Here is a 26,982-nt window from a genome sequence, read left to right on the forward strand (position 1 = left end):
AAGCAGTGGGTATCAACGCAGAGTACTGTCCCGGCGGACCCTGCGCGCCCTTTTCACCGGGAATTCCGTCCCGACCCGGTTCGCCCTTCTCACCTTGGGACCTTCCGGCCCCGGTATCCCAATATCACCCTTGTCACCTTTCGCCCCGGACGGGCCGGGCAGCCCTCTTTCCCCTGGCTGTCCTGCCACACAGAGGAACTCCATCAGATGGAAAGTCCAAAATGTCTCGGTACTTTGCACCATTCAAGTTGCCTAAAGGGCAGGTTACGCTAAAAGCAGTTTCTTGAGAAGTAATTAATGAGTAATAAAAAATAATGAGAAGTTTGTTTTAAGACTAATTTCGAGTATTAACAATGAAAACGTGGTATTTTTATTGTTAATTTATTGCAGAATCGTAAGCATGGGTTCTCAGTAAGAGAAATCGAAGAAATTGAATTTCGTCGATTACAGCGCCATCTATCATGAATCGAGAAAAATGTTTCAGACAAATTGTATGTGTTTTTAGCCAAAGATTCCGAATATGCAATAAAAAATAGGGGTTCCCATTTAAGATTTCAAACTTGCCCCCCCTCACCGCCCAGGGGAAGGGGTGGGGGGGCTCATTTTAACGTCATTGTACGTCCCCCTCGAAATGACAAAATTTTGATTCTAAACATTTTTTCGTAGTGTGCTTATTTTTCGAGTTATTTGGCTGCCTAAGTTAAAATGGGTCACCCTGTATATTATATTTTATTTTGCCATAGTGGAACAAAAGCACATAAGTGGCTATATATTATTTTCTCTCTCTAGTGCTTTGATTGATAATATCCTAGAATATACGTATATAGAAGAAAAATCTCTACCGTGAGACCCATCAAGCCTTGTTTGCCCTCCTGTCCCGGCACTCCTGGCTCACCCTTCGGCCCTTGTATCATCTTCGGCATCGTAAAGGAAGACATTAAGGCCGTAGCGTTACAGGTGCAAGTGCCAGAGTCTCCTTTCTGACCAGGTGGTCCCTGTGGTATCTTCTTTAACCAAAAAAGATCGATCTTTAAAAAGATTTATTTATTTAATACTATCATTGTAATTTATAATTTCACTTTAGTAAATCAATTATAATAATATATATTCAGGGTTGGGAAAGTTACTTTATAAAAGTAACTCGTTACCGTTACCGTTATTTTTTCTAAAAAGTAACTCGTTACCGTTACTCGTTATTAATTTTAAAAAGTAACTCGTTACCGTTACAGTTACTAAAAAGTAACGAGTCGTTACAATTTCCGTTACTTTTTTACAATACAAACTAATAAATTATTTGGCATAAGAAAAACTTTTAAAAAATTGTAAGCAAGATTTCATTCAAGGTTTATTACAAAATAAATGATTAAATTTTATCGAAATTCTTTATTAATTTTTAATAAAATTTGTTGCTCCATAGTATCATCATTTAAATGCCCTCTTTGTGGTGTTAATACAGAGCCACCGATGCTAAACATTCTTTCTACAGATGCACTGCTTGGTAGAGCTGTATTATATTTAATAAAAAGTTTTTTAAGTTTTGGATAGTCGTTTAACATTTCTATATTACAATTATTTGATTTTAAAAACCGTTGCAATTCTTCTTGTTCAGATTCATTTTGCACCGTTTTTTGCTCAAAAATGAAAAAATCATCGTGATCGTCAGATTTTCCAGCTTTTGAAGAATTTTCAGTTGATCGGATTCCCAATAAATCCTCCAAGTAATTTTCAGCACGTTTTCTTTTTTCTCCGGTTAACCAGTTTAACTTAAATTTTGGATGTAAACATGCTGCTATTATTAATTCTTTTGTTTCAAATATTGTAAGAAATTTAAAATCAAATATAGTAAATTAAGCGACATTGTTTGTTTTATTGAAATTAATACTTTTGAATCAATAGTTTAAAATAAAATAATATTTTTCAATTAAATCCTTATTTAAAATTAAATAACATATGTATTAATCAAATTAATAAGTTAACTTTTATTTAAACCTTGCTGAATAGCTTCAACTAATGAATGGCAATCTATAAGGTCAGATTTATTGAGATTTTCTAATTTTCGTTGCAAGGTACTTAGAACTGGTAGTAAATGAGAGCTCTGCTTTTCCGAAAAGATAAAGCTCTCATTGGATATCGCGCGTCGCGTCATCGCACTGGTCTGCAAGAGCCATAAGTTGATCAATCACATTCAAGCATTTTTACAACATAATAAGAATGCTAATTGGTCGATTTGCTTACGGCTTTACGGTTAAGATAAAAATTTTATCACGCACAATAGCAAGAATAATATCTTAAATAAATCAAAAAATTTGAAAAAAGTAACGATAAAAGTAACTGTTAAATTCGTTACTCGTTACCGAAAAATGTAACGAAGTTACTTTTTCCGTTACAAATAAAATTTGTAACGCCATTACCGTTACAGTTACCGAAAAAAAGTAACTGTAACGGTAACGGCGTTACAAGTAACGCGTTACTTCCCAACCCTGTATATGTATATTTTATAACACACAAAAAATAATATGTTAAATTATTACAAATAATCTTTATAATAATCTGACGAGAGGAGGGGGGGGGGGAGGAAGGATAAATAAACTCATACATATATGAGTTTATTTACCCTTTCTCCCTCCCTTTATATATATATTAGTTTAAGAATTAATTAAAAAAAGCACTAGAAATAAACGAAATAAAAAATAATTGTTTTTTTTTGTGACCACCTATATTGTGTGAGACTAGCTTATAAGAAAGTCTTAATTGAGTAATGCACTCACTTCATCGTGACCAGGCAGGCCCGGAGGGCCTGGAGGACCCCTGACGCTCTCCCCTTTATCCCCTTTATCGCCTTTTTCGCCTTTCGGACCTTTATCTGAAAAAAAAAAAAACGAATACGTGTCCGTAAGTCCGCGCAACTTCGTCGCTCTTTATTTTGACACACCGAGATGATTTATGCGCGCGAAAAGTAGATTAAAAAAGTTTGCTTCGTATTTTATCATCGTTTCTTCGACGCGATACCTTCGAAGTCGACGGCGCGCATCGACGTCAGCTATGGTGAAATTAATAAACGATTTTTAATTGTGCCGTCCCATCTTTACTAGGAATATCAGATTTAGAAAAAAAAGAAGATATATCAATGTTCCGGTGATTAATTGAATTGTTAGATTATTTCGAATCATCGTTACGATACATTGTTATTTAATAAATAGTTTGAATATCCTTGTAATATAGATTGGAAAAATATCGTGAATGTGATAGAAGAAGAATAAAAAATATATTCGATCGCAAGAAAATTGATACGAAAATTCACTTTACATTTTATAATTGAGATGGAAGAATTAAATTTTTATAATAATCGATAAATTGTGATGCAAGTGTGGCAAGAAATTAAAAAAATGGAAATGTCAAATAAGTACTATGAATTTGATTAAAAAATATTGATGCAGATAAAAATTTTTCATTAATTTATATTAATCCAAGTGTCAACGAGACATGGATAATTTCGTAAATCAATTATTTTTTCTATATTTCTAGTATTTTCACGAACAACGAATGGCATAGATTGCTACGTTTCATTCGCATAATGCTATATTTTATAAACAATTAAAAAATATCGTTATCGCGATTAATACATATTTGACAGTCTTACTCACAATCTGGATTCGGTGGCGGGGGTGTGATGAATGGCGGTGGATTACTCTCCTCGCTTTTGTCTTCGTCCGCATCCCGACTGATCTGAAAATGTATTATAAGCAATGCCGATAAGATCGGATTACGTTATCCTGTCAGCGATACATAATAGGACGATTATCGAAGTCGTCATCGTCGATTGCCAATTCCGGGGCTTGATGCAGGCGTGCGAATAACAAATACGCAGCATAAACATTATTTACAGCATTTAGTTGCGACGAAGATGGTGAACCAGCGCGGCTGGTTTATCGATCGTTTGCTGATTAGTTATTTTATATGCAAATTACAAGTATATATATTGTGTGAACCACAATGTTGAAGCGACACGCGACAATGTGTCGAGCGTTTTTGATTAGCTTCACGAAGGGGCGTCAAATATTTGCGTAGTGTTGGTATGATGTCATTGAAATTCATGAAACTACGTTAACGGGAAGTTTTGATAAGAAAGGAGAATCAAGATTGGTCGAAAATGAGTTTATAATTATGTACAAATGATGGAATTCAAGTATCCAAAGATACAACAAACCGTAAAAGAGCACGACAAATAATATAGGTCTATAAGTAAGTATTATTAAAGTATTATTATTAATATATGTATATATGTGTATGACAGGACAATTTATACACGACATCTTGTTCTTACGTTTCATCGTGTCCCAATCCGGTTCTTGTCACGGTCTGCTGTCGCAAATTATTAGCTAGTAGTATAAATGATCGCATGCGCCAGTTGTGAACAATGCAATGCCCAAGTAAAGTTCTCCAGTCGTGATGCCGGACCTGTCTTGTACGTTAAAAGCGAATAATACATCAAGCAGTGACGGTGATTAATGAACTTCCAAGCCAATCAGGTAGTATATGGTTAGCACACATGACACCAGCCCTAAGTATTTTCCGATAATTATCGGTAACGACGGCGCTTTATCGGGCTGAGTCGACATCCGGTTAGGATTTTTCGCCGATCGAACGCGTTCTTGCATTATTACAAAAAATATCATTTCCCATTTCCGTAACGAAAAATCTGTTAATTTGCTCAAATTCGTTCGAAATTACAATCTTGAATTTTCAGATTCTTTTTATATCTGAAGATATATAATATTAATGCTATATGAAAAGATATATATACAGGGTGGGGCATTTATATTGAGACACCTAAATATTTAAAAAATAAAACAAGATAGACAGAAATGTTTCAGACAAAAGTCGTTCGGTTCTAAGAGGATCATAAGATGGTGCCATTAGTTTGACCTTGGGTGGAGGCGCTTCGGAGATTTCAATGTCAATCTTGTTTTATTTTCTTTACACCCAATTGATGTCTCTCATTTTTCGAGCTTAAAATATTAAGGTAACATTATTGCAAAATAAATAATTTTATGAGATATTTCACAGTTTATGTAAAATTATGTCGAAGTAAAGTAATAAAATAAAGTATAAAATATCTCGTAAACTATTAAACTTTTGGCCATCATATCCCTATAACTTTTTACGCAGAATATTGTAAAGAATCGATTTATGTAAAAAAATTGGGATGTTTCCATTTAACAAACAAGATTGACATTGAAATCTCCGAAGCGCCTCCACCCAAGGTCAAATTAATGGCACCATCTTACGACCCCCTTAGAACCGAACAACTTTTGTCTGAAACATTTCTTTCTATCTTGTTTTATCTTTTAGATATTTAGGTGTCTCGATACAAATGCCCCATGTATATATATGTGTATATAATATTAATAGAGATATTAATTAAATATTAGGGACATCTAATACGCAAGATTGAATATTAATATGGTTTGATGAGATTTTGAAATATCTTACCTTCTGTGTGTTTATACATAGCTTTTAGAATTTATTCAGTAAGCTTTCAACTTGTTTCGTAGTAAAAACATAAGAGTACCCATACAGCACAGAACATTGCAGCAATATTGCAGCAACATTGCAACATTGCCGCAATGTTGCTACAATGTTGCAATATTGTTGCAATGTTGCTGCAATGTTCTGTGCTGTATGGGTATGAATATATTGTTGTCCAATAATTAATTATTTATAAAATCTAAAACGCTATATGATATTTCAAATGAGTCGTACAATATGATAAAACTTGGCTTAAATATAATCTGTGCCATTCATATGCATAACTTGTGTATATATATATATATATATATATACATATATATCTAAAAATCCATGTATATATAAATCTATGAATACATTGGAATCTATATGTAGTTATGAAAGCATTAAAACAATACACATATTCGATATTTCTATCTCTATAAAAAAAAAAAAAAAAAAAAAAAAAAAGAAACGCGATAAATATTTCACATCCAAAAACTAAGTAACACTGCAATATAATTTGTTTTTGGAATGTTGGATTCGTTTTTTTCGAACGAGATTATTCGCGGCCGCTCGTTGTTAATACGAATGCACGTACAGTTTAATATTTTTTCAATCTATTATTTTTCGCAGACTAATAACCTTTTGTTCAATAACCCAATATTTTTCCGTAACGTTTTACTGAATGGAATCTTCTCATGGCAGATCGTATTTTTCGTCACAATAAAGATTCTGATTTTTCGAACGCAGATTTTGTAATTTTTTTTTTTTAGCAGTTCCGTTGCATATTCGAACATCACCGACGTACACGCGTACGTAGGAACAAAAAATACATTTGTCGCATCTGTTACGCAATTGCAATAACGCGTAGTATCGAATAAAACAAAAGGAATACTCTCAGCATCGGTATGTAACTATTCGTAGCTTGCATTTATTGCACGCGGATTCGCTCATTTCACATTGCGGTGGATTTATAACGTCACATTCAAATGAATGCCGTATATTATTAAGGGCATAATACAGTTATTTACGAATACGTATTCGTACAACGAGAATATAGAAAATAAAATAATAATAATACGCAAACAAGTATTATGGTATATTATAACATGGGGGGGTTATTTAAAATAATGTATCTCTCGTTATTACCTAACACGAGTGTTGCATAAAGAAAACATCCCGAAACGCTTTAATAATCGATTGTTTTGTTACTTTTCCGTCGAAGTAGGTCAGATTCACATAACCGTGTACAATAATAATCCGGAATTCTTACGTTCTTTCAATATTCTACTGCCACGCGAAATTTACGGTGCACGATCAAGCGTAGCTTGAATAATTATGCATTTTGACTTATACGTACACACATATACGAAGTTACATACGTTGCAAACCGGGGAAAATGTGCGCACTGGGAATATGAACGGGGTTTCAGTTTCAACGAATAAAGTTTCAGCTGGCTCTGCTGCAAACGCTTGTCATGTTTAATACGTGCTTTTTTCCTTTGTTCAGGATGCTGGAATTACACGACATCCATATATATACACGCGCGCACACACACGCACACACACACACACACACAATAACACCTGTCGTGCGATTACAGTAGCACTATAGCCATACAGCACCGCAAGATTGCAATAACATTGCAGCAACATTTTTCTACAAGATTGTAACATTGCAGAAACATTGCGAAATGTTGCTGCAACGTTGTTATGATATTGCAGCAACAGTAAAATGTTCGCAAGAAATATTACAGAAATCTTGCAATATAATATTGCAGCAACATAGCAATATAATATACAGGGTGTCCCATTTTAAAGGACTCACTCAAATATCTCAGAAACACTGCGTTAAATCGAAAAATATTTCAAACAAAAGTTGTGTGGCTTCAAGGGGGCCATAAGATGGTGACAATGATTTGACTTTGAAAAATCATTAGAAGGTCATGTGAAGGTTAACTTTAAAATCTTAAATAGAAACCCCCATTTTTTATTTAGTATTCTTGTAGCTGACATCAAGAGCTTTCCAAAACACTATAATAAAGTATTTTTTTATTAAGTACTTTTTGAGTTATTTTATATTTTAATCTGACATATTTTGATATAAAAAATTAAATATTTCGTAAAATATTCAATTATCGATAATTTTACCGTAATACTTCTATGTACAGACTAATAAGACTGATTTGTATCTATTTGCGTATTTCATTATGCAAAAGAAACAATCGATTTTTAAAAATCACTTTTTTAAAAACGATCGATTCGATTAGTGTCACAAACTGATTTTATTGAAAAAAATAGATCTTTCGAAAATTTTCTGAACTTTATAATTTTCCATTTGATTAAAATAAAAATGCAATGCGTATGCGGCTTTAATCATGAATGGAGCAAACAAATCTGTTCATTTTATATAACGCTTCTAATTTATTTATTTTATAATACTCCAGGGATATTACTCCGATACACTCGCGATACATATTGATTCATATTTCTTTTGAGGGTAAACTTAAGGATTTGACGTAATTTATATGGGCTCTGTTTTTAAAGCACGACGAAATTTCATTCGGATTACGTCCAACTTCGTAATGACTGCGGATGGATGGCAAAGATAGAGCGGCGACAGGGCATTCCGGGTAAGCAAAGTTGCCAATGCGAAATTCTAACAGAATTTTAGAGAGATTAGCCTCCTGCTATTTACGAGATTATCCGCGTAACCCAATTTCTCGTTTCTCTTTCTCCTTTCCCTTCTTTATTTTCTTATAATGGCCAAGCTTTTAAGAAAGTTCTCATTAAAACTTTCGTCCATTATAAAGATTAGTTAATTTGAAGAATATAAACTGTAATATTGTCGACGAATTTGTGAAATCAATAATCTATATATAAGTTCAAACAGATTATTATAAGTGATTTTATATATACATATATATATATACATATAATTATTTTACTATTATGTATATATATACATATATAATAGTAAAAAAAAATTAACTTGATGGTAAAGACATTTTAATATTTAATAGAATAAAAATCAGAATTTTCTTTCTTTCTCTCTCTCTCTATATACATACATACATATATATATATATATATATATATATATATATATATACAGGTTAGGTTCTCTCTCTCTCTCTATATATATATATAGCCACGCGCCTGGTAGTGTGCGTGAGCGCTCTGTCGCTACGGCAACGCACACTGACAGATAGATGGCTCACTCACGTGCGTCCGGCTAAAAGTCGGCGCTGATTGACCAGACTTGACTCAATAATAACTCCTTTATTAAGTGTTATAGAAAAAAAAAAAAATATATATATATATATATATATGTATATTTAGTTTTCTTAAAATATTTATTTCAGTAAAAAAATTAATAATAAACTTGATAAAATAAAATCTATTTTTTAATGATATATATATATATAAAATGTATTTGCAATCAAAGAATTTAGGCATGTTCATAAATTAATTGCCGCTTCCCCGTCAAACGATTATATTTATGACAATGCGGTTCCATGCGGATTTTCAACTCCGTTAGTAAATTACCCAAGCTTCCTCTCAACGTTTAGATGTTAGCGGTCTAGCGGTGTGATGCAACGGATAATTAATTAGTGCATATAGTGTCAATGTAGCGTCACAATTTAGCGAAGTCGGGGCGCATTTTGCGACGGGCTCACGTCTACCTTATTCAAATCAGCGTTGCCAGAACCATCGAATAAGTTGAGATCGTAATCACCAGAGCCGAGCTCTTCGTCTGCTGAAAACTATAAAAACATGTAGCATTAATAAATGAATACCGATATATTGTAAATCCTTATTAGAAATCCATGTTCGATATCTTTTCCTTAAACGAGATTGATGTAACGAGTATAACAATGAAAAGCACAAGCAAGAACAAGATTTTTATTTAAATTTAGTTTGCTGTAATATTATAAACGTGTTTATAATAATTAATATTTCGTGGCAATATTGCTCTTATTGTTAGCTGATTTTTCTATTTTATTAAAGAGAGAGAACTATTTGAAATATGCACTGGAAATATTATATAATATGGAAATTATTTTAATTAATTGCCTCTAAAATAAGCTTATTCTTTCCAAATATTTTCATATTCATGCTACAATAACGGCAAAGGAAAGATAAATAATTATCGTAGATTAGAATAGCGTTTAATCTTAATGTCGTCTTAAATTTTATTTAAAATTGATCATATTATGATGAATCATATATTGATCATATCAATTATATTATGCTATATAATAATATAATATCGTCAAAACAAAATTAAAATTTTGTTTAGTATGTTATATTCCTATTATATACGCATACATTATCTTATATATCTATTTACCATTTAAATTACATTCACTCACAACGAGGGATACTAGATTTATAATTATTTGACATAAATAACGGACAATATATATTAATTATTGGATATATATATTAATAAATATCGGGGATATTTCCATCATGATTCGTGTTGATTTGAAAACCTGTAATTCCGTCGCCAGTATATGAATGAACATTTTATAGTGTGATAAAGAAAATATGTTATATACAATATCATAGTTATTACTGCCAGTAACAAATATTAAATGCATGCAATTGGTAATATATTTTGATTTTTAATAAAATTAGATTCGTCTAATCTTTTACACGCCAGTTCTGCATTTTATATATTTAGTATTAGAATTCCGTATATTTTTCGATACTTTCGAAATTTCATATTTCTAACAACCAATCAGTTGCAATGTATATCGTACAGATACATAAATTATAAGCGTCTAATTTGATACTCGTATTGAAATTTCAGAGAAGGCTGGGCATATCGAGTCAATCGGTTTGTTACGTAATATTGGTATTTTACACGATTAATTTATTCAATAAGGTATATTATATATTAATTCATGCCTTTACAATTTTTTATAAACTTTAATAATATTTAAGAAATAAAATTTATATTTAAACCTATTTTTTTTTTTTTTTTAACGATACCACACAAATATGAATATCATGCATTAGAAATCTCAGATCTTTTTTAGGGGGAATATTTCTGTCTGTTAGTGTTCGTTGATTTGTGCTTAAACATCGGCATTTTCCTGAAATTTCTCGGAACTGGTATCGAATAAACGTATCTTCGAGAGCGAAGCACTTGAAGGAAAGAGCACTCGACCTCGATCACAGACAAGCTCGAAATATTCGGGATGATATAGAGGAATAAAATATTGCTGCATTTGTGCAGTGAATATTTCACGATATCTGGTGAGGATTAGAACTTAAGTACGAGAGTATTAGACGTATAGTATGCCGAATCATCCTTTGAGAAAGCTGCTTATCATATTTGCAACAAGAGATATTATATACACAATTTTCCAGAATTGGTAGAAGATAAATGCAACGTTACCCATGACGAAATTTCGAGTCAATTTTAAATCAGTTTGGAATTAATTTTAATTTGGAATTGACGGAAGGAGAGAATATTAAAAATATCGTTATATATTTACGTAACTTTTGAAAGTTTGATTTTTGATATCTATAATTAATTCTCTCTTTTTTAAATCAGACAATTCTTTTAAGATAAAATCTATTTTAAATTAAATGAGGAATAATATTCCATTATTTTTGATTTTTGAAATTTAATTTGCAAAATCTCTTCAGACTTATTGATTTATAGCTTGAAGATCATTAACGCATTTTTCTTCATTTTTAGAGAAGAGAATCTACATTATCTCTCTCTTTGGGAAGAAGACTTATCTTGATATAATTTATATATATAATTTATATAAATAAATTATATGAACAATTTATATAAATAATCCTGGAATAAAAAATTTCAATACGAAAATATTGAGGCTATAATAGTTTTTGAGTTAAAAGTGATCAAAGTTTGCCAATGATGTGTGTGAAATTCCTGCGCTTAGGTCGTAATTTTACTTACACACGTTCCCATCTGTCATCTGTTATTGATTTTTACAAGATAGGTAATGAATAAATTGATTTCCGCAAATATTTCTCCGTTCAAAAGACAGGCTTATTTTTAAATGTGTGAAAATATTAGTTTCAAATTTTTCTGTTTAAATGTAATTATTAAATTAGCTATTTAAATATTGTTATTTTTTTAAAGAAATATTTTAAATATTTATTATTTATTATTTATTATTGTTATTTAAATATTTTAAATATTTTACGTTTAACGATTGTAACTCGTTAATATTAACTGATCGCCTACTAACGTAGTATCTAGACGTAATCATATAAGAAGCAATCAAATCATCTGTGCAGTAGAAATCAATATAACCTGATTTGTAAAAATCAATAACAGATGGCAGATCCATACACGCGTAATTACGGATGAGCGCGCCGAGAATGAGTTCTACATGATGTCATTTGCAAAGTTTGATGGCTTAGAACTCAAAAACTCTATTACGAAGTATGTATATGTATGTACACGTATATACCGAGTGTTCCATTTTATTTTGAACAGTTAAATATCTGGAAATTGCGAGATTTTAGAAAAAAATGTTTCGTACAAAAGTTTTATGACTTCGAAGGAGACCTTCAGGTGATCTTCAAACGACTTCAAGGTCAAACCAATGGCACCATCTTTTGTGATGACCCCTTGAAATCATAAAACTTGTACGAAACATTTTTTTCTAAAATCCCGTGATTTCCAGGTATTTGACTATTCGAAATAAAATGGGACACCCTGTATATAATTCGCACATAGTATACTTAAACAGATTATGGCGCATTTTGATTGATGTTTTCCAAATATTCATATTGCATGAGAAGAAGGAATTTCTGAAAGGATCTTTTAATTTCACGTGCTGCGAGAGAAACGAGGTTGCGTAATGTGTGAGGAATCGCATATACAGGGTGTTTCAGGAGGAAAGGTCAATATTCTGGGAGATGATTGTATCGGTCATTTTAGAGCAAAAATATTCATATCAATATATGTCCTATTTCTCACGGTTTCCGAGATAGAGTGACTTGAAGAAAATCATATGATAGGACAAAATTACCAGGAATTTTTGCTAAATGCATTACCAGGACAACTAGAAGACGTTTCTTTGGCTACACGGTGTGTTATGTACTCTCAGTATGACGGAGTTCCTCCTCATCATCCGATTTGTGATGCAACACCTCAACGCCACTTTCCCTAATCGGTGGATTGATCGTGGCAGTGCCATTAATTGGACACCAAAATCTCCAGACCTAACCTCGTTGGATTTTTGTTGGGGTTTGAATAAAGGTTAAAGTGTATAAAAGAAAAGTGAATACACGAGACATAATACATTCAAGTCGCTCTATCTCGGAAACCGTGGGGAATAGGATATATTCATATTAACATTTTTGCTTAAAATGACCGATACGATCACCACCCAGAATATTGACCTTTCCTCCTGGAACATCCTGTATATAGACGAGCAGAGAGTTGTAAAATCTTCTTAAGGAGAATATTATATGAAGCGGCGAAGGGCCGTGAAGGGGTTGGGCTTGTGGCGTAATATAAATACCACAGCACGTGAAGAATAAGTGCGGGGTCCGCCATTGTTACTTGCGCAATGCTAAACAGTAAAGCAAACTGAAAGATCGGCGCACCTGTTTTGGTTGTCACGCCATTACGCATACATAAAGTAAATGTATTGATTAAATCGATTCTGGTTTTAGGGATGCCGCATTAACTTTGAATTTCCAATAAATTTTATATAATTTTTATAAATTTTGTATTATAAAATTTATTGAAAATTCAAAGTTAATGCGGCATCCCTAAAATATATATTATATATATATATATATATATATATATATATATATATTATATGCCTTAAATAAAAGTTTTCAATAAAAAATAGAATAAATATAAATAAATATGAGAATTTTTCTTTCTTAGTAAAATATTCGAAAGATGTTTACACATATATGTACAACATTATTCAAGCGCTAAATAATTTTCCTTTTTTATGCGAAAAAGAAAATGGCCACGTCGGTTATATAGCGCTTTCGCTATAACCCTTGCGGTACGTAAGACATAAGGGTTAACGTTATTCGCGATTGCAAATTATCGTCGCGCGCGTACATATACAGGCTGCTCCTAAATTCATGGCCGCTAGTTGCAAATAACGATAATTCCAACTTGCCGCGAGTTGCAAAACGAAATAAAGCGCGCGGTAACTCGATTTACGCGAGCGGCCGTCGGGATATTCGACTTTTTTTTCTCCTCCTTTTTCTCGCGGGATTTTATACCTTTTTCGATACGTTTACGTTTTATAGGGGGGGCATTATATCGGCGCGTGTGTTTAACCACATCTGAACAAATTTACGCGTGATACGTGTGGACGCGAATTAATTCGATCGCGACTGCGTTTAAAATGCTAATCGTTCTTTCTCAATGCTAGCGTAGATTCGCGATTTTTTATTAATAAGGATTGCTCGCGAAAAATTGGACGCGCTATAAAAGTTTCATGAAATTTTCTCGACATTCTTTCAAAACGCTCTTACGTATTAAGGGATGCTTTTCAGCAACGACACAGTGCAACACAGAGTATCATTCCATCTCTGTTGTTCACTGGTATTGAAAAAAGATAGAATGATACTCTGTGTCGTACTGTTGCTAGAAAGCACTCAAGGATGTTTTGGCTGTACAATAGTAGCAAAAAAATTGTCTATATAAAAAAAAAAACATATTTCTTACGTTTGTATTGTTTGAAACATCAAATAAATAAATCCGAATTATAAAAAGAATTAAAGTATTACAAAATAATAATATTTTTATAATGTCTTCGTAAAAGAAAATAGTTGTGATTGAGAGAGAGAGAGAGAGAGAGAGAGAGAGAGAGAGAGAGAGAGAGAATACTTTTCTACAACTTTTAGTAAATAACTTTTAAACGAGTAAGTGGTTCTAAATTAAGTTTTGTACAAATATTTATTAGAGTTTTCTTGATGTGAAAATTTTTATTTCGTTGGCAATGTTTTTTCCTTGTCAAATTTATATCAATAAGTGCTACAATACGCAATTTTCTTTAAGAATCAATACTAATTTTGAACTTAAATAATTTTCAAATCGTTAAGAGAATTGTGTGCTCGGGTTTTGCACATACTTAGAAGAAATAGTAGAACAATCTACGAAATTTATTTATGAAATTTACAACAATCTATGAAATTTTATGCTTTTGTTAATGTTTTGACATATGACATATACATCCCTTAAACATTTGATATTCATTCTTCGTCATTCTACAATCAAATGATTAAATAATTTATACTTCTTTCCAAAGTTTTGTAAGAAATTGTCTGTTTTAACATAATTATTATCAATTTTTATCAATATTATATAAGTTTTATAATATGTATACACAAATTTTTAGCTATACTTTTCAAAAAGTTTAGTTTTAATCGCTTGATATAAATAATTGAATACAGAATATTGGAGAAACATATAGGAGTATCTATTCAAGGGCCAGTCTGTGCAATGTCCAATCAGGCGACTTTACAATGACGTATTTCCAATATTTCAGTTAAATTATAACATGAATAATTCATAGGAAGCTCTCCAAGTTTGATTGGGATATCGCGAAGTAACGTTGAGTATTTCGATTTGTATTGAGTTTACTTGATTTTAGTCTAAAAGGGGTGACGATGCTTTTCTTATCCGTCTTTTATTGAACAATCTTATTAAATTAATTCGTCAATAATGATTCTCTTATCGCAAATCAACGTTATTAATTACGTATTCGTTGCGTATTATTATCAAAGAAAGACAAATTCCGTAAGTAAAGCCATATTCGTTCCATATTCTACGCGAAAATGTAGAGAATGAAGAATTTTTGCGCTGTGCAAGACCTGGTTAAATCTTTTATATAAAATTTAAACCGCGAATTTCTCGAATTAGCCACGGATTTTATATTATAATTAGAGAACACACACATATCCCACACGTACTCCTGAGACCCGGTTATCTCTATTTTTCTGTCCTCATTGTAGACTTTCTTCATTTTACTTTCTCTCTCTCTTCGCCTTTGAGCATATATTTAATGTCCCATGAAATTAAAATGTCGTCGCGGCCGACGAAAGAATGAGAAACAGCTTGATTCTTTCACGTCATGACATTTACTATCACAAATTTATGTTTTATTCGTTTCTTTATAATTATCATTAATCTACAATTATAGAAGATATCGAAAAAGTTTAGGACTAGATTTGTAAAGTGTATTTATCATTATACAGGGTGTCCCATTTTAAAGGACCCACTCAAATATCTCAGAAACACTGCGTTAAATCGAAAAATGTTTCAAACAAAAGTTGTGTGGCTTCAAGGGGGCCGTAAGATGGTGACAATGATTTGACCTTGGAAAATGCTTTGAAGGTCATATGAAGGTCAACTTTAAAGTCTTAAATGGAAACCTCCATTTTTTATTTAGTATTCTTGTGGCTTACCTCGAAAACTTTCCAAGATACTATAATAAACTATTTTTTTATTAAGTACTTTTTGAGTTATTTTATATTTTAATCTGACATATTTTGATATAAAAAATTAAATATCTCGTAATAAATATTTAGTTTTTGATAATCTTACCATAATACTATTATGTACAGAATAATGAGACAAATCAATTAGTATAAAAAAAATTGTTTTTAAGAAAATTATTTATAATGTATTTTTTTAAACAATTTGTTTTTTTGGCACTAATTAATTTGTCTCATTATTCTGTACATAAAAGTATTGCAGTAAGATTATCGAAAACTGAATATTTTATGAGATATTTAATTTTTTATATCAAAAGATTAAAATATAAAATAACTCAAAAAGTACTGAATAAAAAAATAGTTTATTATAGTGTGTTGGAAAGCTCTCGATGTCAGCTACAAGAATATTAAATAAAAAATGGGGGTTTCCATTTAAGATTTTAAAGTTGACCTTCACATGACCTTCAAATGATTTTCCAAGGTCAAATAATTGTCACCATCTTATGGCCCTCTTGAAGCCACACAACTTTTGTTTGAAACATTTTTCGATTTAACGCAGTGTTTCTGAGATATTTGAGTGGGTCCTTTAAAATGGGACACCCTGTATAGAAGGCATTGAATTACTTGGACATTCAATTGGATCAACTTACGAGTCATATATTAAATCCTTTTTTTTTTATATAATATCATTATTCTCTTCCCTCATTTTGTTTATTTAATTTTATACTATTTTTATATTAAATACATTAATTGCTGTTCTACTTTTCTACAATCATTGAAAATTTCTTACGTTTATCATAGCGAGAAAAATGTACCCGCGCTAAATATATATTTTGTTCATTATATTATTTATTTAACATTTACTATACTTTGAGGCAAAGCTATGTTTAAATCGAATTAAAATAATATAATTTAAAATTAATCCTATACTGCTTGCTTATTCAGGGATTCGTATAATGAGATAGCGGAGTTTTAAGCTGATCATAATTAAAATTTATGTTTAATGCCTAGCGTTGAATTTATTTCGTAAATTCGACGCGTAAATAAATCCATCCCGTTGTATCGCGTTGAAAATACCATCCTTGATGATTAGAATTCACGGGTATCCGACACACCTCACGCTCTCTCTCTTTCTCCTTCACGGCGAACGACGTGATTTCTCACCCCGTTCTCGCTTTCGTCTCTTTGCTTTTCTTTCCGTCCATTTGTTTCACCGCTCTCAGGATCAACCGATCTTCGCGCCTGAAGATCCTGAGATACCGATCGACCATATCATAACGATTCACCAACGTCGTGCTAGGTTTTTTCCCTCTTCCCCCCCCCCGCCCCGCCCCTTCACCCTCCTTTTCGTCCACGGGTAAATTGGCCGATGTGAAAACCCAAGCCCTGTACTCAAATTTCGATTATCGTTATTAACGTGGATTTTGGTGAACTCATCGGCACGTTGGATACTCCGAGCGTCGCGTCAATTTGTTTATCCGATCGTTAACGAAATCTCTCGATCTCTTTATTTTTCATCGTGATGTGAGACGAGAGAATTTCGCTTTACTCGTGATTTATATTATTTTTGATCTGCTTCGGAATGGGAGTGGTAACTATAAGAGAGGTATCTCTCTTCAATGTTCCTCTTTAACTCGGAAAAAAGTTCGCTTCCTTCGTGATAGGATAAAAGAAAAGAAAAAAAAAAAAAAAAAAAAAAAAAAATACGCAAACATATATTTTATAACCAAAGAGAATTAATCTTTTACTTTTATGAAATTTAACAAAATTATATAAGCTATTGTCCTTTTATAATCCGATAATAATTCTAGATACGACTTGTTTTTACATTTATAATATATATTTTTATATTTATAACGGTTATTTGAGAACAAAACCAAAAAATAACTTTTAGATAAAAGATATTTATAGCTTTTAATATAAAAATTCGTTTGTACTCTAATGGACTTTGCAGATCCCTTTGAATGTTTCTCCACGCAAACGAATTAGGAGCAGCTTATTTCATGCTGCACGAACATCGCTCACGTGTCGCAATACTACCGGAAGAAATTTGATTTATATCGGTGCTGTTATTTCACATTCCGAGCAATTTCTGTCGAGTATGTGTCGTGAAGGTATTTGTATTCTCCCTCACATTTCGTGTTGTCAAAAATTTTTTGAAATTTATATGAGATCGCGAGAGTACACAGGGCCATTTCTTCTCACCGCGCGCTGCCATTCTTCATACGCGTGAATTAATACTTAGGTAAAAGTACCAACGTGTCGTCCTTTCTTAGGTTGGTCAGAATGAGGGAGAAAAACTCATAACTCTCTCAAGATTCGACGAGGAGCGATATTAACCGTAAGATTTGTGTCGCGATAGAAGACTAGATAAATGCGCTTATCATCGAAAAAAATTGGTCTCCGTATCGACAATCAATTTCTTTTCTCCGCGAATTTAATATCTTGCATTGTCTTTGTAATCCTCACTCTTTCGAGAAGCTTTATCCTTTGGGAAAAACGATTAAAGAATCGAATAGAAACACAATCGCGATAAGTGTATAATATATAAAAGGGAAGGGGTTTGCACGTAAAAGTCTTTTAAAAATGAATTGACCTGAAAACTCGCGACATTTTTATCAAAAGAAATTGTGGCTTAAGGATGTATATGTCATATGTGAAAACATTGACAAAAGCATGAAAATTTCGTAGATTGTTTTATTATTTCCTCTGACAATGAGTATCCGCGCAAAACCTGAGCACAATTGGAAATTATTTAATTTTAAAGTTAGTATTGATTTTTATGGAAAATCGTCTATTGTAGCACTTTGACAAATTTGACAAGGAAAAAACATTGCCGGATATATTAAGAAAACTCTAATAAATATTTGTGCAAAGCTTGATTTAGATCCACTTACTCGTTTAAAAGTTATTTACTAAAAACTGTAGAAAAATATTATCTTCCTTTCTTTCTGCAAATTATTCGTTTTTTTTCTTTCTTGCAGTTGATTTCAGAAGGAACCCACAAAAATTTTTGTCATAAATTAGGAAAGATATTAATATTAAATATTAATTCTTTTACAAAGATGTTATAAAAACCATATTATTTTGTAATACTTTAATTCCTTTTAAAATTCAGATTTTTATTCATTTTATTTTTCAGACAATATAAGTAAGAAATATGTTTTCTTTCTTAAATTTTGTCAGTTTCTTGCTACTATTATATATATATATATATATATATTTATAGCCAAAAACATCTTTAAATCTCCCAGGGAATTTACTTCCTTTCTATATTTTTCATCTTTTTAGTTTAATAATTCTCTGATCAGCTACAATGTAGCTATTATATAAATATGAATTTTTGCAAAATGCGATCTCGAGAAAAATACTCCTTCTCGTAGCGAAAGACGAGCGGTAAAGGACATAGAGACATCCGGCATTCGAGCAGAATTCGCTCACTCGAGATTTCAATAACGCTCGCGCATCCAACTTTGTCTTACTTCGCGGCGATAGTCAGTCGTGCTGCCCGTATTATTCAACATATCGGTAATTCATTTCCATTTCCAAGGAGAATGAAGAATCCCCGTATTTTCCCCCGTGGAGAGGTAGCGCGAAAATGGCGGGACGCGTTTCTTACATCCCCAGTGACAATCTCTCATTTCTTTTCAACGGCGCTTCAATTATCGTTCTCGAAAGATTGAAAATCTCGTAGGTTTTGTCCGCGATTCCCGTCTCCAGATCGTCGTCGAGCTTTTTTACGATTCTTCGGCGGACATTTACGCTTTATTGATTTACGTGTTGCTCCGCGCGTGACCGCGGTGTTTATGTCCCGGCAATTTCGACGACGACGGCGGCGGTGTCGCACAATATTACGGTAGTGATTTCGCATTACGGACTTACATGAGCGCGCGTGATAGGATATATCTTTGCGGGGCGAAAATTAAGTGATAAAATTATAAGTTTCATCGCGCGACCTTAAGCCGCACCGGTCGCGAGGAAGGGAGATATGCCATTCCACCAGATCTCTTCACGCAAAACGAAGATAAAGGAGGAGGAGGGGGCTTTACGAAGCAAGTTTCGTAATATCGTCCCGCGAGTGTTCCTATGTGCAATCGTTCACGTTTCGACCGAATTAATCGGACTATTATATATATATATATACAGGGTGTCCCATTTTTTTTAAAGTTTCATTCTCATAACTTTTCAGAATCAACGTTTGAAGGAAAACGACTAGGATAAAAGTTGTGGGGAACAAAGGGAGCTATCTAATAATGACCTTGGATTTGACATTAATGATCATTTTCAAGGTCATTTGAAGGTCAATTTCCGTTTTTTAAACGGAACCCCCTATTCTTCATTACATATTCTTGTAGCTTATCTCGAGAGCTTTCCAAAATACTATAATAAAGTATTTTTTTATTAAGTACTTTTTAAGTAATTTTATATTTTATATTTTTATATTTTTATGACATATTTTGATATAAAAAATTAAATATCTCGTAAAATATTTAATTTTCGATAATCTTACCGTAATACTTCTATGTACAGAATAATGAGACAAATCAATTAGTATAACAAATAATTGTTTTTAAGAAAATTTACAATGTATTGTATTTTTTTAAACAATTATTTGTTTGTTTTTTTGGCACTAATTGATTTGTCTCATTATTCTGTACATAAAAGTATTACGGTATGATTATCGAAAATTGAATATTTTACGAAATATTTTATTTTTTATATCAAAATATGTCAGATTAGAATATAAAATAAATCAAAAGGTACTTAATGAATATATACTTTATTATAGTGTTTTGGAAAGCTCTCGGGATAAGCTACAAGAATATGTAATGAAAAATAGGGAGTTCCATTTAAAAAACAAAAGTTGACCTTCAAATAACCTTGAAAATGACCTTTAATGTCAAATCCAAGGTCACTATTAGATAGCCCCCTTTGTTCCCTACAATTTTTATTCGAGTCGTTTTCCTTCAAACGTTGATCCTGAACAGTTATGGGGGTGGTACTTCTAAAATGGAATACCTTGTATATATATATACAAAAGGGATAGACAGCAGCGGAGAAAAAAGAAGAAAATGAACGGATTGTCTGGGCTAAAAATTTTTAACGGTTCAGTCGCAGCAACCAATTCGATCATTCGTGGTACCATTATTGGGAATTTCCGACACTCTAACGAGCGCGATGCGTAACTGTTGAAAATTAAAAAAAAAAAGAGGGTTGTTTAAATAGCGATAAATGCCGCTCTCTGCTTGATGCGAATCGATCAACCGAGTTTCGCCGAATTAAACCGCGCCCGGGGATAACTCTTAATTACCAGATCGGAACGGCAGCTTCTGGCGAGCTCGCGATTAATGAATGATTTATTTTGCATTTTGTTAGAGAAGAAAGAAGAAGAGAGGAAGAATAGCGACATTCATTATCACGTCACATAATTGATATCTTTAAAATTGCTTTTTTCTATGAAAGATGATAAATGAATAGAATACAATACATGAAAAAATATATAATCCAGTATATTTTATATTAATAAGAATTTTACTAATAATGAAAGAGAGTAACGCGTGTATATGTATTATTAAAAGCATTTCTCAGCATGATTTTTAAAGTTGCTTCTATTCGTCGCTAGCGACGAATTGTATACGAGCAAAAGATGCTGACTTATCGATCTAACTACAATAATATACAGGGTGTTTAAAAAAGAGAAAAATATTTTTATATTAAGGGGATTTAGTATGCCCCCAAAACAAGTCGAAGAGCCTTAATAATAGATATTTGATGATGATTATGAGATATTTTTATTTTTCTTTGTTTTTGATATTTTCATTTTTATTTTTTATATATTATTATAATTATTTTTTGTTTTAAATTTTTATATTTATTATAATTTATTAAAAAATAACACAGCTGGTGTTTAACCAGCTTATCTTATTAGAGAAGATGCTCAGAATGACCTCCTTCCATGTCTTTGCAGACCCTGTATTTCCGCAAAAAAGAATCTCGTGCTCTTTCAAACACACCTGGGTTCATTCTGATTGTGACGCAGGTATCAATGTTTTGTGTTCTATGAAGAAATGTTCACGCGAATATAAATAAATTAAATTAAGTTATGGGTAAATTAAATTATGAGATATTGCAGATTTTTGGGGCATATTATATCCCTTAAAATATTTTACCCCTTTTTCAGAAACCCTGTATAGTTGGAATAAAAAAAAGAACGCAATTAATTTAATCTTAATTGAATATATCACATGCTCTGCGCATTTCCATTCAGCGATCCTAAATAATTCTCCGTAGCGATACATTTTTTATGAGTTAATTACTGAAAATTATTCTCGAGTCAATAAATATGGCAATTAAGAATGGCCGGATGCATAATCGGAACGAAGAACAAAAAAATAACTCGTTGGCGGACAAGCGTAAAATAATATTGTTCCATATCTGTATATTATATCCTCGTGTTCCACAACTGGTTTTGACTATATTAAACAATCCCGGTTAGCATCGGGACATCTCGTTTATTGTAAAAATACGCAGAACTGCAGCACGTCGATTTTCCAACCGTTCCCGAAATGTTTATCTTGTCGTTACATTGAGCGAGCGTGCGTATTTCCAACGGAATTTCTATCAGCGGATTTTCCGATCATTACCCTTTTCCATTGCGTCATTTATCGAATTGATCCTCTACTTTTTCATCAATATATTCATTTTTCATCGATAATATTAAATATAAAGTATAATATTAAATATGCTGCTGAAGTCGCATCGCGCGCATTTCTCTGGGAAAGATCAATTCAACTATAAAACATATACATATGTATATATACAGGGTATCTCTAAAGTCTGACCTCATCCCTGGATCCTCGGAAACGACTTTAAATATGGAAAAATGTTTCAGACAAAAGTTGTACAGTTTTAAGGAGGACATAAGATGGTGTTATTAATTTGACCTTGAATAGTTGCGTGAAGGTCACCTTCAATTTTTCAAATGGAACTGCCTACTTTTTATTGCACATTCTTATCTCGAGAGCTTTTCAAAACACTATTATAAAGTATTTTTTTATCAAGTACTTTTTGAGTTATTTTATATTTTAATCTGATATTTTGATATAAAAATGAAATATTTAGTTTTCGATAATCTTACTGTAATACTTTTATGCACAGAATAATGAGACAAATCAATTAGTATAAAAAGAAAATAATTGTTTTTAAGAAAAAGCATGTAATTATTTACAATGTATTTTTTTAAAAACAATTTGTTTTTTTGTTTACACTAATTGATTTGTCTCATTATTCTGTGCATAAAAGTATTACGGTAAGATTATCGAAAACTGAATATTTTACGAGATATTTTAATTTTCATGTCAAAATTTGTCAGATTAAAATATAAAATAACTCAAAAAGTATTTAATGAAAATATACTTTATTTTAATGTTTCGAAAAGTTCTCGAGATAAGCTACAAGAATATGCAATAAAAAGTAGGCAGTTCCATTTGAAAAATTGAAGGTGACCTTCACGCGACCTTCACGCAACTATTCAAGGTCAAATTAATGACACCACCTTATGTCTCCCTCGAAACCACTTTTGTCTGAAACATTTTTCCACATTTAAAGCCGTTTCCGAGATCTAGGGATGGGGTCAGACTTTAGAGATACCCTGTATATATGTACACGGCACGAGAGAAGAGCGCGTGTCGTGTGATTTATAGCCGGCGCTATTCTCGTATCAAAAATAGATGTATGTGAGATTTGCGAGATCGTATCGGGGCTCGCGTATGTTCTTCGGGATTGGTTAATTACCGTGGCTTCAACGTCGAAACCATCCTCTATGTGCCGTTTGAAACCTTAACGATCACGTGTCAGGATTCTCCTATATATTCTCGTAACCTCTTTACTTAATCGGGAGCCAGACTCTAAACAAACTTTAGGGCGGATCGCATGATTAACGGCACGTTTTGAAGGATATGGCGTCCCGTTGTTTAGACACAGAAACGTATCGTGCACGGCAATTATCGACCGTATCCAATAAATTTCTATCCGATAAATCCGATGTTAACGATTCTATTTTGAAATTATTATTTCGCATAACTCCTTAAACGAATATGATTAACTTAAATTATGATTAACTTAAATGATTAACTTAAAAAGTGACAGATCTATGAATACATGTTGCAAATATATTAATAAAAATAAAATGTATTCATATATATGTATATGCTGTTTATTTTTATTAATTATTATATAATATATTCGATTAATTATTATATAATATATACAATAGACTGAGAGATTCAATAAATATTTAATGACTATATTCTTTTTTAGTCAATGTATAAATTTACATCAAAAATTAAATTACTTGTGTGCCATATAGTTAAATTAATTCCGAGATTATTCTCGGAAGGGATCTTTTTCCAAATTCAGCATCAAACACACGTATTCGTGACGTAATTTTAATTAATTAAGATAATTAATATTCAATAATCTTATTTTTGTTTAACATTATATTTTATGTTTATATAGTAATTTAAACTGATAACTGGATATACGAGGGAGCTTGTTGTATCGGTATATATTGTGCTATCAGTATATTTCGGAAGAGATGTGATTTATCGTTGAAAATGTAAGAAAAATATTGTAATTATGATGTAACCATAATTTTCTCTTTATGACGACTCGTTGTAAATTGATATACCGACAAAAGTCTTTAATTCCTTGATTCCGCCCTGAAATTTCATCCTGTATCCTTCGTACTCGTATGGGTAACGTAAATGTATTTTGAATTTTAGCAATTGTCACACAAATTCAACCCCTTGAAATTCAAGTCCGCTATGCGGAATTCGGATTGCACGCGCAAGTTTCGTCTTTGATGTGGTTGATTGCTATTTTCGATGCATCCACAGATAGTGCAGCGAGGCTTGTATAATGCAACAAGTTCGCATCGAGGCTGGTACGCACGTACACATCCCTTTAGAATTGTTCCCGATGTTTCGAGAAGGATTTATAAGATCTTATAAACACGATAAGATAAAATCTATATTGGCAATCTTACGTAAATTTTACAAAAAATTATGATCGTTGTAAAATTTCTCGAAAGTTAAATAAAAATTATATAAAATAATAATATCCGTCACAGGGTAATTTAAAAACATCTCGGCATATTAATATATATAAAAATAATTTTGTATTGTATTATACAATTATTAATATTTTAATATTAAACCGAAAATTAAATATGTTAATCTTATTATAATATATATATAAAAAAAAAAGCAAATCATAAGACACTTATAAGTAAATTTACTTGATATTCATGAACATATAAAATGCTCTTTTTTATTACATTAAGGAAGATATGGAAATCTATAGAAAAAATTGGGATATTTTGTTTGTAATGTTGAAACAATATAACATCTTTAAAAATATAGTGCTCTGTTGAAATAAAAATATCATAAATAAATAAAGCTATTATCTAAATATAATTTTCACATATAAAGTTCAGTTTTTCTACAGTTTCCACAACATTCCGTTCAATTTTCTCCAGTTTCACATCGTTGTAATGAAAATGTCCTACAATAGATATCAGTGTTTTTGAAATCCTAGATTCAACGATATTGTTAAATTATAAAAATGTCGAGATCTTCTATATACGTCAAGATGTTCTTAAATTATTATATTTTTTAAAGAAACAATTCTTTTTTATCTTCAATAAAATAATTATTATATATATATATATACATATTTAATAAAATTGTTTGATAATATAAAAATATTTCTAGTAATTGCAAGAATCAATGAAAATCGAACACGATATTTTGTATCTATTGTATAAAATCACATCTCTATGGTTAACTGCAAGGAATAATATTTTCTTAAACTTCTCTTTTTTGGGAAGAGAGTAAAACTATAACTAAAAATAGTATATATGAGAAAGGGACATGAGAGAATATTTTGATTGGAACTGGAGAGAAAGGTATGTGAAATATATAATATCTATCGAAGAAAGGAGAAAGAGGAGAGAGAGAGAGAGAGAGAGAGGGAGGGAGGAATATCGGAGCTCAAGCGCGAAATTGTGGTACAAGAACACTTTCTTTGTGCGAACATTGTGAAATTCACCAACATGATTTGTAATGCATGATATTCGGACGTCACACACATCGACTAAATCGTCTCCGTTTTCAGAAGAAATTTAAGAATATGCGAAATGCGCTGCAGCTTTGTAGTGAGAATGAGCGAAACGGCTATTCCCGAACATATTCTGTGTCGAGAAACGGCAAAAAAAAAAAAAAAAAAATTCCATTCTCGTGTAATCTGAGAAATAAGTGAAAAATGCTCCGATTACAAAAAAGGCAGCTGCAGCTTTGATTAATCGAAACGGCCGTTTTTCGGCTCGCTTTTATTTGTTTCCGTCATATTGTCATCGCGATGATAATAAAAAAATATATGATAAAATTTCATCCTGAAAAAAATTTACATGTGGAATAAAATATTTATCAGAGATTTTTTGTTGTGAATCGTTTGTATTTTTGATACAAGCGTATCAAATTTCCTTATATTAAAGAGTATATGTATACTATAATACTACGTAAGAGATTTATACTTTTTTAAATTTAGTGTCAATTTATTTATGCAGAGAGAGAGAGAGAGAGAGAGAGGGAGAGAGAGAGAGAGAGGGGAGGTGGAGTGGGGATAATAGTTGCAAAAAAATATAATTGAAATTATATACCAATCTATTGCATTAGGTCAACATCTCGTCATTACGACATTAAAATGAAAGAAACAAGCATCTTGTAAATGCGCGGACCTTTCTTAGGTATTTTTTTTATTATGAGTAATTTTTTATCTAATTATAATATTGAAAATAACAAAGAAACAGAAGCCGTATATTTTTCAAGATATTTATTTGTCAATAGATCTTTTTCTTTCCATTATGGTGTGTACCCTCAATAACAAATGCATAAAAAGATTCCATATTTTCCCAGATCTGATATATACAGGGTGTCCC

General features: G+C 31.7%; 1 protein-coding gene across 1 annotated transcript in view; it reads right to left on the bottom strand.

Annotated features, from left to right (window-relative positions):
* The window catches only part of Mp (collagen XV/XVIII-type protein multiplexin), a 335,627-nt gene that overhangs the window by 20,123 nt on the left and 288,522 nt on the right, over positions 1–26,982 (bottom strand). Inside the window, exons 6-9 of the mRNA XM_070300508.1 lie at positions 9,197–9,277; positions 3,645–3,726; positions 2,769–2,863; positions 843–1,007 (exon numbers count right to left, since the gene is read on the bottom strand). Of these exons, the coding sequence (XP_070156609.1) occupies positions 843–1,007; positions 2,769–2,863; positions 3,645–3,726; positions 9,197–9,277 (423 nt within the window). The remainder of the gene's footprint in view (positions 1–842; positions 1,008–2,768; positions 2,864–3,644; positions 3,727–9,196; positions 9,278–26,982) is intronic.

This window comes from Polyergus mexicanus, unplaced genomic scaffold (genome assembly GCF_030449975.1).
Source record: "Polyergus mexicanus isolate NDT 795.1 unplaced genomic scaffold, iyPolMexi1.0 SCAF_8, whole genome shotgun sequence".
NCBI lineage: Eukaryota > Metazoa > Arthropoda > Insecta > Hymenoptera > Formicidae > Polyergus > Polyergus mexicanus.